General features: G+C 56.2%; 1 protein-coding gene across 2 annotated transcripts; it reads left to right on the forward strand.

Moving 5' to 3' along the window:
• Nucleotides 1–7,274: 7,274 nt before the first annotated feature.
• On the forward strand, nucleotides 7,275–13,919 carry PRSS57 (serine protease 57). 2 transcript variants are annotated; one of them, XM_033197700.1, is made up of 5 exons: nucleotides 7,275–7,510; nucleotides 7,880–8,033; nucleotides 10,426–10,570; nucleotides 11,880–12,143; nucleotides 13,143–13,919. In XM_033197700.1, exons 1-5 carry the CDS (start codon nucleotides 7,432–7,434, stop codon nucleotides 13,347–13,349), a joined length of 849 nt encoding a protein of 282 aa, XP_033053591.1. In that variant the 5' UTR covers nucleotides 7,275–7,431; the 3' UTR covers nucleotides 13,350–13,919. The 2 variants fall into 2 exon arrangements, with proteins under 2 accessions (XP_033053591.1, XP_033053590.1); XM_033197699.1 differs by having other exon boundaries at nucleotides 7,877–8,033; nucleotides 13,143–13,541.

Here is a 13,919-nt window from a genome sequence, read left to right on the forward strand (position 1 = left end):
CTCTGGAGGCTTGGACGACCGGAAGCTCTGGGGGGCCCCAAAACCTCACGCCGCCCCTGGCCCTGAGTCAGAGACCCCCTCGCCTCTCCCCAGTCGTGACTTTAGCTGAGGCCTTGGGGCCCGCACCCCAACCCTGAGCCGTGTCACCTCCAGGTCGCCCCACCTCCTCTCCCCACTCCACTCTTTCACCAGAGAAATATGCCCTGGCCTGCCCCAGCTCAAACACCATCTATGGCTCCCCAGTGCCCTGCAGCCCCACAAGGCAGAACTGAGACCAGACAATCCCGTCTCTTCCCTGTTTACCTCTCCTTGCCCCACAACCAGCTTGGGCTTGAGCCGTCCAGACACCTGCTGTTAGACGCCTTGTGTGTTCGTTCCTCTGGGAAGAACTCCCCCAGCTTCCCCGTTGTCACTGAGTTCCCTCAGTACCCTTTTTATTTTTAGTTTTTTGAATAAGATAGGGTCTCACTCTGTCACCCAAGCTGGAGTGCAGTGACGTGATCTTGGCTCACTGCAGCCTCGACCTCCCACATCAGGTAATCCTCCCACCTCAGCCTCCTGAGTATCTGGTACTACAGGCATGCACTACCACATGTGACTTTTTTTTTTTTAGATAGTCTTGTTCTGTTGCCCAGGCTGGAGTGTGGTGGCACAATCTTGGCTCACTGCAATCTCCACCTCCTGGGTTTAAGCCATCCTTCCACCTTAGCCTCCCGAGTAGCTGGGATTACAGGCGCCCACCACCACGTCTGGCTAATTTTTGTATTTTTAGTAGAGACGGGGTTTCACCATGTTGGCCAGGCTGGTCTGGAACTCTTGACCTCAGGTGTTCTGCCTGCCTCAACCTTCCAAGGTGCTGGGATTACAGGTGGGAGCCACTGTGCCCGGCCAGCCTTGCTGAATTCTCACCAGCAGTCTCGGTGTGGCCCCAGGGTCACCCGTTCCCTAGATGAGAAAACCAAAGTCAGAGAGCTCTGGAGAGGAGGGCCTTTAGGCAGCTCAGGGACCCCCAACAGCGGCCAAGCCAGACCTCTCCAGTCTGGCTGGAAGGCAGACAGTGTTGGGTTGTGCTATGTGTATTTTTTTTTTTTTTTTTTTTTTTTTGCGACAGAGTCGAACTCCTGATCTCTTGGTGCCCGCCTGCCTCGGTCTCCCAAAGTGCTGAGATTACAGGCATGAGCCACTGTGCCCAGCAGTGCTATGAGTATTCTTCTTTTTTTTTTTGAGACGGAGTCTTGCTCTGTCACCCAGGCTGGAGTGCAGTGGCCGAATCTCAGCTCACTGCAAGATCCGCCTCCCGGGTTTACACCATACTCCTGCCTCAGCCTCCTGAGTAGCTGGGACTACAGGCGCTCGCCACCACGCCCGGCTAGTTTTTTGTATTTTTAGTAGAGACGGGGGTTCACCCTGTTAGGCAGGATGGTCTCGGCTCCTGACCTTGTGATCTGCCCGACTCAGCCTCCCAGAGTGCTGGGATTACAGGCGTGAGCCACCGCGTCCTGCTCTCTCTCTCTTTTTTTTTTTTTAATTACCCTGCTGGTTTTGTGAGCCTGTGGTCCCAGCTACAGGGAAGGCGGAGGCAGGAGGGAGAGGCTGCAGTGAGCTGTGATTGCACCACTGCATTTCGGTCTCAGCGACCAGGCAATATCTTGTCTTGAAAAACAATTTTTTGGCCAGGCGCGGTGGCTCAAGCCTGTAATCCCAGCACTTTGGGAGGCCGAGACGGGTGGATCATGAGGTCAGGAGATCGAGACCATCCTGGTCTACACGGTGAAACCCCGTCTCTACTAAAAATACAAAAAACTAGCCGGGCGAGATGGCGGGCGCCTGTAGTCCCAGCTACTCGGGAGGCTGAGGCAGGAGAATGGCGTAAACCCAGGAGGCGGAGCTTGCAGTGAGCCGAGATCGCGCCACTGCACTCCAGCCTGGCGACAGAGCTAGACTCCGTCTCAAAAAAAAAAAAAAAAAAAAATAGAAAAACAATTTTTTGCAGGGGAGGGGCCAGGTGCGGTGGCTCACGTCTGTCACCCCAGCACTTTCGGAATCCGAGGCAGGTGGATCACCTGGGGTCAGGAGTTCAAGACCAGCCTGACCAACATGGTGAAACCCCATCTCTACTAAAAATACAAAAAACTAGCCGGATGTGGTGGTGGGCGCCTGTAGTCCCAGCTACTCGGGAGGCTGAGGCAGGAGAATGGCGTGAATCCTGGAGGTGGAGCTTGCAGTGAGCCAAGATCGGGCCACCACGCTCCAGCCTGGGTGACAGAGCGAGACTCCATCTCAAAAAAAATAAAAAATGAAAATAAATAAAAAAATAAAATAAAATGAATATTTAAAATTAAATACAATAAATGAAGCTGTTGTCACCACTGCTGTTGACTCCTTGCAGTGGCTGGCGTCTGAACTCCTGAAGCGTCCCTCAAATCCACCATGGACAGGCCCTCCGGGAGAATCACAGTCCAGCAGTTCATGCACCACACCCTGTGCTGTGCGGCCCCAGACAAGTCGGCTCCCCTCTCTGGGCCTCAGTTTGGGAAGTGGGAACAACGGCCCCCACTCAGCCCCCTCCTCAGAGCTGCCAGGAGCTCGGTTTTCTGAGATGCCAGAGGACAGTTATTTATTTCACAACTGTTCACCAAAGGGAAGGAAATGGCCCAGCTCTGGGTAGAATCGGTCCTGACAGGCAGTGGGAGCTCCTCTGAGGCTGCAGCCCTGGCCCCCTGGCTCCTGACTGTGTGGCGGGGCTAAGGCGCTTACCCTCTCTGTACCGTGTCCCGTCAGCGGCCGGGAGAGGGACAGCACCCTGGGGGAACGAAGTTCCACAGTCCTGCAGCTTCAGGCAATTCTCCTTCTGAGGCCTGTGGAGCTGGGGCCGTTTTCCAGGTCTCTGCCTCGGTGCTCCCCGACGGAGGGCAGCAGGAGAGGTAGGAGGAAGCCCAGGGGACCCACTAGTGCTGACGCGATGACCTGGAGACCAGAGTGCCCGCTGTCCAGTCCTTCAACCGTATTGACAGACAGCTGGGCGCGGTGGCTCACGCCTGTACTCCCAGCACTTTGGGAGGCCGAGGCAGGCAGATCACCTGAGTTCAGGAGTTTGAGACCAGCCTGGGCAATATGGTGAAACCCCATCTCTGCCAACAAAACAAAACAAAACAACACAAAAATTAGCCGGGCGGGGTGGCAGGCACCTGTAATCCCAGCTACTCAGGAGGCTGAGGCGGAAGGAATCGCTTTAACCCAGGAGGCAGAGGCTGCAGTGAGCCGAGATCGAACCACTGCACTCCAGCCTGGGCGACAGAACGAGACCTTGTCTCTAAAAGATAAAAACAAGGCCAAGCGCAGTGGCTCACACCTGTAATCCCAGCACTTTGGGAGGCTGAAGCAGGTGAATCACCTGAAATCAGGAGTTCAAGACCAGCCTGGCCAACATGGCGAAACTCCAACTCTACTAAAAAATACAAAAATTAGGTTGGGGGTGGTGGCTCAAGCCTGTAATCCCAGCACTTTGGGAGGCTGGGGCTGGTGGATCACGAGGTCAGGAGATCCAGACCATCCTGGCTAACACAGTGAAACCCCGTCTCTACTAAAAATACAAAAAATTAGCCGGGCGAGGTGGCGGCGCCTGTAGTCCCAGCTACTCGGGAGGCTGAGGCAGGAGAATGGCATGAACCCGGGAGGCGGAGCTTGCTGTGAGCCGAGATCGCACCACTGCACTCCAGCCTGGACAACAGAGTGAGACTCCGTCTCAAAAATAAATAAATAAATAAAAAGAAACAGAAAAGAAAAAAAAGAAACAAAAATCAGTATTAGGCTGGGCATGGTGGCTTACATCTGTAGTTCCAGCACTTTGGGAGGCTGAGGCAGGCGGATCATGAGGTCAGGAGATCGAGACCAGCCTGGCCAACACGGTGAAACCCCGTCTCTACTAAAAATACAAAAATTATCTGGGTGTGGTGGCGAGCGCCTGTAGTCCCAGATACTCGGGAGGCTGAGGGAGAATCGCTTGAACTCGGGAGGCAGAGGTTGCAGTGAGCTGAGATCACTCCAGCCTGGGGAACAGAGCGAGACTCTGTCTCAAAAAAAATATATAGATAGATAGATAGATAGATAGAGCATGACCCATGCAGTCACGGCAGTGCCAGATGGCCCAGTAGACCAGAGCAGAGCGGGAAATGGTCCCCAAGCACACAGACCCTGAGCTGGGGTCCCACCTGTCCCCAAGCCCTGGAAACAGCTTCCTATTTTCCTGTTTCCTACAGCTGCTGTAACAAACTCCCAGAAACACAGTTGTTAAAAATGACACCAACTTAGGCCAGACACGGTGGCGCACACCTGTAATCCCAGCACTTCAGGAGGCCGAGGCTGGAGGATCGCTTGAGGCCAGAAGTTCAAGACCAGCCTGGGCAACATGGCGAAACCCTGTTTCTACAAAAAGTGAAATAATGAGCCGGGCGTGGTGGCGGCAGGTGCCTGTGCTCACAGCTATGTGGGAGGCTGAGGTGGGAGGATGGCTTGAGCCTAGGAGGTCGAGGCTGCAGTGAGCTATGCTTGCACCACTGCACTCCAGCCTGGGCGGCAGAGCAAGACCCTATCTCCCTATCTCAAAATAAATATATAGGCCGGGCGCGGTGGCTCAAGCCTGTAATCCCAGCACTTTGGGAGGCCGAGACGGGCAGATCACAAGGTCAGGAGATCGAGACCATCCTGGCAAACATGGTGAAACCCCGTCTCTACTAAAAAAAATACAAAAAAGTAGCCGGGCAAGGTGGCGGCGCCTGTAGTCCCAGCTACTCGGGAGGCTGAGGCAGGAGAATGGCGTAAACCCGGGAGGCGGGGCTTGCAGTGAGCTGAGATCCGGCCACTGCACTCCAGCCTGGGCGACAGAACGAGACTCCGTCTCAAAAAAAAAAAATAAATAAAAAAAAAAAAAATAAATAAATATATAAATAAGAAATGAAATGGCACCAGTTTATTCTCTGACAGTGCTGGAGGTCAGAAGCCCATACAGGCCTCGCTGAGCTGAATTGAAGGTATTAGTAGGGCTGGCTTTTCCTGGAGGCTCCAGGGGAAAACTCGTATCCTGCCTACATCTCGCAGATCCCGAGTTCTTTGTGGGGCCTTTATATATCTTCCTTTCGATGCGTTTCCTGTTGCTACATTTCACTTCCTTCTTTATTGGGAACACTTTACATTTGGTAAAACACAGGTCTGGAGCGTTCACCGGTGACTTCTTTTTTTTTTTTTGAGATGGACCTCAGGTGATCCACCTTTTTTTTTTTTTTTTTTTTTTTTTTTTTTTTTTTTTTCAGACGGAGTCTCGCTCTGTCGCCCAGGCTGGAGTGCAGTGGCCAGATCTCAGCTCACTGTAAGCTCCGCCTCCCGGGTTTATGCCATTCTCCTGCCTCAACCTCCCGAGTAGCTGGGATTACAGGCGCCGCCACCTCGCCCGGCTAGTTTTTTTGTATTTTTAGTAGAGACGGGGTTTCACCGTGTTAGCCAGGATGGTCTCGATCTCCTGACCTCGTGATCCGCCCGTCTCGGCCTCCCAAAGCGCTGGGATTACAGGTGTGAGCCACCGCGCCCTGCCCCAGCCGTTCCACTGTTAAGCACTGACAAGCACCGCACTGCCAGCCACCACTGTGAACGCCATCACCCAGCTGTGTGAGATGCACTTTACGACCTGAGCTTTGCCACTAACAACACTCCCACTGAAAGGTGAAGACCTGCCAGGCCGGGCACGGCGGCTCACGCCTGTAATCCCAGCACTTTGGGAGGCTGAGGCGGGTGGATCAGCTGAGGTCAGGAGTTCGAGACCAACATGCTGAAACCCTGTCTCTACTAAACACAAAATCAGCCAGGCGTGGTGTCGGGTGCTGGTAATCCCAGCTACTAGGGAGGCTGAGGAAGGAGAATCGCTTGAACCCAGGAGGCGGAGGTTGCGGTGAGCTGAGATCATGCCATTGCCCTCCAGCTTGGGCAACAAGAGCGAGATTCCTTCTCCAAAAAAAAAAGAAAAAGAAAAAGAGGCCAAGCACGGTGCAGTGGCTCACACCTGTAATCCCAGCACTTTGGCAGGCCAACGCAGGCGGATCTCGAGGTCAGGAGATCGAGACCTTCCTGGCTAACACGGTGAAACCCCGTCTCTACCAAAAATACAAAAACAAAATTAGCCAGGCATGGTGGCGGGCGCCTGTAGTCCCAGCTACCCGGGAGGCTGAGGAAGGAGAATCACGTGAACCCAGGAGGTGGAGGTTACAGTAAGCTGAGATTGCACCACTGCACTGCAGCCCAGGCAATAGAGCGAGACTCCATCTCAAAAAAAAAAAAAGAAAGAAAGGTGAAGACCCCCACGTACAGCCATGTCCCACTGGACTCCGGACCCCACAGAATGTCAGGGCTGCAGGCTGGGTTTCCGTCACTGCCACATCCTCACCTTGTAGCATGAGGTCTGGTGTACACTAGGCACTCAATAACTGATGAATAAAGGCAGAAACCTGCCAGGTGCAGTGATGCTCTCCTGTGATCTCAGCACGTTGGAAGGCCGAGGAGGGAGGATCGCCAGAGCCCAGGAATTCGAGACCAGCCTGGGCAACATAGCAAAACTCCATCTCTTAAAAAAAAATAAAATAATGCCGGGCGCGGCGGCTCACGCCTGTAATCCCAGCACTTTGGGAGGCCGAGGCGGGTGGATCACAAGGTCAGGAGATCGAGACCATCCTGGCTAACACGGTGAAACCCCATCTCTACTAAAAATACAAAAAATTAGCCGGGCGTGGTGGTGGGCGCCTGTAGTCCCAGCTACTCGGGAGGCTGAGGCAGGAGAATGGCGGGAACCCGGGAGGCGGAGCTTGCAGTGAGCCAAGATCGCGCCACTGCACTCTAGCCTGGGCGACAGAGCAAGACTCCGTCTCAAAAAAAAAAAAAACAATAATAAAATAAAGGCAGAAATCATCAGAGCTTCCCAGGAGACCAGCCTTCCTCATTGTCCCCACGGTCCTGAGGTGGGCACTGGGGTTGGAGATGGGAAGACTGGGGTTTGGGGGGTGGGGGCCGGAGGGGAACTGCAGGGTCTCCAGTGCCGCTGTGCCCTCGGCTCTTCAGAAAGCTCCCCACACATGCTGAGCTGTGTTGAGGCTGGGTAAACTGAGGCACAGAGGGGTCGAGCGCCTTGCTGAGGTCACTTGCAGCCCCAGAGCTGTCTCCCCCGCCCCCCGTTTCCGGCCCGACGAGGCAGTTATTATTATCAACATGATTATTATCAGCCACCACCTGAGACCATCGATTTCCCAGAAACGGCCGGCTGGGCTTCAGGCGTTGCTGGTGGGGCCTCCTGACCACAGGCCACAGTCAGGCTCCCCCTTTCCGGCCGTTGGCTGTGGGTGGGAGCCACGGCCGAAGACCTCTGCAGGGAGACACCAGCCCGCATCTGCCATGGGGCCTGGGTCGGGGGGCTGGGGACGTCCGCTGCTGACCATGGCCACTGCCCTGGTGCTGCCCATGAGGTCCCCCGGTGAGAAGCCCCCCGGATCCCCACCCAGGCCCCTGCCAAGTCCCCGTAGGGCGGCCACATCCAGGAGCCCCCAGTCCCCAGAAACCCTGGGGAGAGCTCCACCTGCTCCATCTGCCAAGCCCCCGTGGCTGCCTCTGCTGGAAATGGGTGCAAATCCGACGGGGGTCTCCGGCCGGCCCGCCCTGGATCTCCCGGTCTCGGGAGCCCCTCCCAGCACAACTGGGGGGCTTGTCTGGGCTCTGTCTCCAGCTCTCTGTGTCTCTCCATCTCGCATCTCACCTGTCTGTGTCTCGGCCGCTCCTTCTCCCCCTGCCCTGACCCCAGCCCTTCCTCCTGCCTCGTCCCTGACTCGGGCTGTCCCTCCAGCAGGCTCCTGGGGAGCCCAGATCATCGGCGGCCGCGAGGTGACCCCCCACTCCAGGCCCTACATGGCATCCGTGCAGTTTGGGGGCCAGCACCACTGTGGAGGCTTCCTCCTGCAAACCCGCTGGGTGGTCTCGGCCGCCCACTGCTTCAGCCACAGGTGAGCTCACCTGTCGGGCCCCTTCTCTGCGGACACCGTGTCCCAGTGTGAGGGGGACTCCTAGCTGGCGGGGGAGCTGGGGGTGCGGCAACCCGGGACCGACCCATCCCTTGCCTGCGGGGGCTCCTGCAGGAGGGGGTGTCTCAGCGGGGGTTGGATTTAAGGGGCAACAAAGGGAAAACAGGAGGAGAAGTCAGGGAGGCAGAGGAAGCACAGAAGCAGCAGGGGGCAACAAGTATATATTCTGTTACTGTAACTGTTACTATGTTCTTTTTTTTTTTTTTTTTTTGAGACAGTCTCTGTCCCCCAGGCTGGAGTGCAGTGGCGAAATCTCAGCTCACTGCAGCCTCTGCCTCTCGGGTTCAAGCGATTCTCCTGCCTCAGCCTCCCGAGTAGCTGGGATTACAGGCACCCGCCACCACACCTGGCGAATTTTTGTTATTTTTAGTAGAGACGGGTTTCACTATGTTGGCCAGGCTGGTCTGGGACTCCTGACCTCAAATAATCCACCTGCCTCTGCCTCCCAAAGTGCTGGGATTGCAGGTGGGAGCCACCGTGCCCGGCCTCATTTTAAATATGTTGTTATAATAACTATTAAGATGAATATTGGGGCCAAGGTGGGTGGGCTCCCTCCTGCCAGAGCCCCCTCCAGGCAAGGGATGGGTTGGTCCTGGACTGCGGTGTCCCCAGCTCCCCCACCAGCCTGGAGTCCCCCTCACGTTGGGACACGGTGGGTTGTTTGAGGTCAGGAGTTCGAGACCAGCCTGGCCAACATGGTGAAACTCTGTCTCTACTAAAAATACAAAAATTAGTCGGGCGTGGTGGTGAGTGGCTGTAACCCCAGCTACTCAGGAGGCTGAGGCAGGAGAATCACTTGAACCCAGGAGGCAGAGGTTGCAGTGAGCTGAGATGGTGCTACCTCACTCCAGCCTGGGTGGCAGAGCCAGACTCCATCTCAAAGGAAGAAAAAAAGAAAGGAATATTGGGGCTGGGCGCAGACAGTCACATCTGCAATCCCAGGGCTTCAGGAGGCCAAGGCAGGAGGATCACTTGCCTCCAGGAGTTCAAGATCAGCCTGGGCAACAAAATGAAACCCCCCGTCTCTACAAAAAATACAAAAATTAGTTAGGAGTAGTGGTGTGCTTCTGTGGTCCCAGCTACTCAGGAGTTCGAGACCAGCCTGACCAACATGGTGAAACCTTGTCTTTACTAAAAATACAAAAATTAGCCGGGCATGGTGGTGCGTGCCTGTAGTCTAGCTGCTTGAAGGGCTGAGGCAAGAGAATCACTGGAACCCAGGAGGCAGAGGTTGCGGTGAGTCAAGATCACACTCCAGCCTAGGGGGACAGAGTGAGACACTGTCTAAAAAAAAAAAAAGAGTGGCCGGGCGCGGTGGCTCAAGCCTGTAATCCCAGCACTTTGGGAGGCCGAGACGGGCGGATCACGAGGTTAGGAGATCGAGACCATCCTGGCGAACACTGTGAAACCCCGTCTCTACTAAAAAATACAAAAAACTAGCCGGGCGAGGTGGCGGGCGTCTGTAGTCCCAGCTACTCGGGAGGCTGAGGCAGGAGAATGGCGTGAACCCGGGAGCCGGAGCTTGCAGTGAGCTGAGATCCGGCCACTGCACTCCAGCCCCGGCGACAGAGCAAGACTCCGTCTCAAAAAAAAAAAAAAAAAAAAAAAAAAGAAAAAAGAAATATTGTTGGTGCAAAAGTAATTGTTTGTTGTTGTTTTGTTGTTGTTGTTGTTGTTGAGATGGAGTCTCGCTCTGTGGCCCAGGCTGGAGTACAGTGGCACGATCTCAGCTCACTGCAAGCTCTGCCTCCCAGGTTCGCACCATTCTCCTGCCTCAGCCTCCCGAGTAGCTGGGACTACAGGCGCCGCCACCACGCCCGGCTAATTTTTTGTATTTTTAGTAGAGACGGGGTTTCATCGTGTTAGCCAGGATGGTCTCGATCTCCTGACCTCGTGATACACCTGCCTCGGCCTCCCAAAGTGCTGGGATTACAGGCATGAGCCACTGCTCCTGGCAAAGTAATTTTTTTTTTGAGACAGAGTTTTGCTCTGTCACTCAGACTGGAGTGCAGTAGGGTGATCTCGGGTTCAAGCGATTCTCCTGCCTCAGCCTCCTGAGTAGCTGGGATTACAGGCACCTGCCACCACGCTGGGCTAATTTTGTATTTTTGGTAGAGACAGGTGTTCACCATGTCGGCCAGGCTGGTCTCGAACTCCTAGCCTCGTGATCCGCCCGCCTCGGCCTCCCAAAGTGCTGGGATGACGGGCGTGAGCCACTGCGCCCGGCCTGGGTCTCTGTTTCGTAGATGAGTGGACTGAGGCCCAGGACAGGCAGCCCCTCACCCCCGTCTCGCCCACCCCTTCCTCCCCGCAGAGACCTCCGCACTGGCCTGGTGGTGCTGGGCGCCCATGTCCTGCGTACCGCAGAGCCCACCCAGCAAGTGTTTGGCATCAGTGCTGTCACCACGCACCCCGACTTCCACCCTGTGACCCACGTCAACGACATCTGCCTGCTGCGGGTGAGCCTGGGGCGGGGGGGTGGCCCATAGAAGTATCTGACATATGTTTGGTTTTTGAGACAGAGTCTCACTCTGTCACCCAGGCTGCAGTGAGTGGCGCCATCTCGGCTCACTGCAAGCTCGACCTCCCGGGCTGAATCGATTCTCTCGCCTCAGCCTCCCGAGTAGCTTCGATTACAGGCGCCGCCACCACGCCTGGCTAATTTTTATATTTTTGGTAGAAATGAGGTTTCACTACTGGATGCAGTGGCTCAAGCCTGTAATCCCAGCACTTTGGGAGGCCGAGGTGGGTGAATCACGAGGTCAGGAGATCGAGACCATCCTGGCTAACACGGTGAAACCCCGTCTCTACTAAAAATACAAAAAATTAGCCAGGCGAGGTGGCGGGCCCCTGTAGTCCCAGCTACTCAGGAGGCTGAGGCAGGAGAATGGCGGGAACCCGGGAGGCGGAGCTTGCAGTGAGCCGAGATCGCGCCACTCACTCCAGCCTGGGTGACAGAGCGAGACTCTGTCTCAAAAAAAAAAAGAAAGAAGTCCCTGGGTGGAGTTTTCCAGGTGGGAAGCTGCTCTTGTCACACGTGGTGCATCTATGCAGACCCGCCTGGCCCCCTCCTGCTCGAGGGACGACCCCCTTCCCTGAAGCTTCTACCCAAAGTCCCCAGATTAAATTCTGGAGGCTGAGGCAGGAGAATCGCTTGAACCTGGGAAGCAGAGGCTGCAGTGAGCTGAGATCGCGCCATTGCACTCCAGCCTGGGCGACAGAGCAACACTCAGTCAAAAAAAAAAAAAAAGGGCCTGGGCGCGGTGGCTCACGCCTGTAATCCCTGCACTTTGGGAGGCCGAGGTGGGTGGATCACGAGGTCAGGAGATCGAGACCATCCTGGCTAACACAGTGAAACCCCGTCTCTACTAAAGATACAAAAAATTAGCCAGACGTGGTGGTGGGCACCTGTAGTCCTAGCTACTCTGGAGGCTGAGGCAGGAGAATGGTGTGAGCTCGGGAGGCGGAGCTTGCAGTGAGTTGAGATCGGGCGACTGCACTCCAGCCTGGGTGACAGAGCGAGACTCCGTCTGAAAAAAAAAAGAAAAGAAAGCAAGAAAGACGCTTTGGGCAGCCGATGGTGACCCTGGAGACCCAAGGGGTAGGGGCTTGTGTTGGCAGAAGGAACGGGGCCTCCTGACCCAGCCTCATGGTGGCCACCATTGATTTCGCTTCACAAGGGCAGGACCAGGGGTCCCATGGATAAACTGAGGCAGGAGCGGGGGTGGGGAGGGAGCCTGGTGACCTGAACTCATGCTCTCCCTGCAGCTGAACGGCTCTGCTGTCCTGGGCCCTGCAGTGGGGCTGCTGAGGCTGCCAGGGAGACGGGCCAGGCCCCCCACAGCCGGGACACGGTGCCGAGTGGCTGGCTGGGGCTTCGTGTCTGACTTTGAGGATCTGCCACCTGGACTGATGGAGGCCAAGGTCCGAGTGCTGGACCTGGACGTCTGCAACAGCTCCTGGAAGGGCCACCTGAGCCGTACCATGCTCTGCACCCGCAGTGGGGACAGCCATAGGCGAGGCTTCTGCTCGGTGAGATCCCCTCCCCGCTCCACCCACTTACTGTATGGGGAAACCAAGGCCCACAGAGACAGTCAGGGCCAGGAAGGGCCTTGGGAACTGAGTCCCATTGATATTGGACCAGATGGAGAAGATGCAGCCCAGGAAAGGCAGGGAGTTGTCAAGGGTCACGCAGGGCTGTCATGTTCAGTTGCGCAGGTTGTGCACTGCACAAAGAGCCACACACTTGTGTATTTGCACAAGCAGTGTTCAGTAGAGGGTAGTAACAGATTGAGAGGAAGCAGCTCCCACTCCTAAAACCTTGTCGGATAAACGAATCCCCTGGTGCTAAGGGAGACACTGGGCCTGGAAGGTCTTTTGCAGGCAAGAGAGCGACTTGGTTCAGAACATACGTTCTGGAGCCCGGCAGCCCAAGCCCAGGAGAAACGAGACTGTCCACTTTCCCAATGTGTGACCTTGGAAAAGTCACTTGATTTCTCTGGGCCTCTTTTTCTCCATCTGTAAAACTGCCACCCGAATAGTATCTGGTGTCAGAGCAGATTCCAGATGGCAGTTAGGAGGGTAGGATGAGGGATTTTAGGGTGAGTATTCGGGGAGCCGTCTCCAAGGAGAGCACCTTTGAGCTGAAACTTGAAGGAATCCTTAGAAGATTGGAGGAAACACATGCAAGGCAGAGAGATCCATTACTGGAGGGCGGCCGCATACAGTTGTGCAGGTTGTGCACTGCCCAGAGCACCGCAGACTCGAATGTACATAGACAGCATCCAGCACAGGGCAGGAACAGGCCTCCAGGCTATGCAAAGGCTGGAGCACCGAGGAGGCTGGCGGGGGAAGGCGGGCAGAGAAGTGGGTGGGGGCCGAGTCTTCAGGGCTTGGATGGCAGAGATGAGTTTACTTTTTCCTTGGACAGCAGTAGGGAGCCACAGAGGGTTCTGAGGCAGGGAGGGCGGTGGTGAGATGTGCCGGCAGCAGCTCCCAGAGGCCCTGAGCTCACTTCTCCTTTTACTCCAGGCCGACTCCGGGGGGCCCCTGGTGTGCAGGAACAGGGCTCACGGCCTCGTATCCTTCTCTGGCCTCTGGTGCGGCGACCCCAAGACCCCCGATGTGTACACGCAGGTGTCCGCCTTTGTGACCTGGATCTGGGACGTGGTTCGGCGGAGCAGCCCCCAGCCCGGCCCCCTGCCTGGGACCACCAGTCCCCCAGGAGGAGTCGCCTGAGCCACAGCCTTGCAGCATGCAAATGAGGTTGCTGCTCGAGGCCTGGAATGTTCCATGGCTGGGGCAGGGGGTTCTTGGGGCCCCAGACACCGGGAAGCCTGATGTTCAGGGTTGGGGTGGGACGGGCAGCGGCGGGGCACACCCGTTCCATATGCAAAGGGCAGACTCTAACCCAGTAAAATGTTAACTGACTTCCAGCCTCACCCGCGGGCGGTCAGCGGCAGGGTCCACCCGTGTTTGTGTCACGGCTCCTTGTCCGCAGCCCCTTTCCACCTTCCCAAGCCCCTCGCCGTGAACCCCTCCGGGTCCACCCACACACACGTGCAACCCACACTCCTGCAACCTCCCACCTGGAACGCTGTTCCTGCACCTCCCTCCAGCCGGCTAGCCACAGCACAGATGAGTAGGCTGGGAAATGGAGCTAGGAAGCCCTGAGCTCCCTCTGCAGGGGGCGGGGGCCGCTGGACACCAGTGCTGGCTTGCCCCGGCCACACCACAGAATCCCAAGAGGGTCTGGCCTCCCATCCAGCCTGGCCTTCATCCTCTGAAAAGCACGGAGAATAGCGCTGG

This window comes from Trachypithecus francoisi, unplaced genomic scaffold, assembly GCF_009764315.1.
Source record: "Trachypithecus francoisi isolate TF-2019V2 unplaced genomic scaffold, Tfra_2.0 Lachesis_group5, whole genome shotgun sequence".
NCBI classification, from domain to species: domain Eukaryota; kingdom Metazoa; phylum Chordata; class Mammalia; order Primates; family Cercopithecidae; genus Trachypithecus; species Trachypithecus francoisi.

Bases quoted from the DNA above. Each gene is read 5' to 3' on its own strand.
- PRSS57 (XM_033197699.1), top strand. From the start codon at position 7,432: ATGGGGCCTGGGTCGGGGGGCTGGGGACGTCCGCTGCTGACCATGGCC. The intron at 7,511-7,876 runs GTGAGAAGCCCC...CTGTCCCTCCAG, and splicing joins GCTGCCCATGAGGTCCCCCG to CAGGCTCCTGGGGAGCCCAG. The intron at 10,571-11,879 runs GTGAGCCTGGGG...CTCTCCCTGCAG, and splicing joins ACGACATCTGCCTGCTGCGG to CTGAACGGCTCTGCTGTCCT.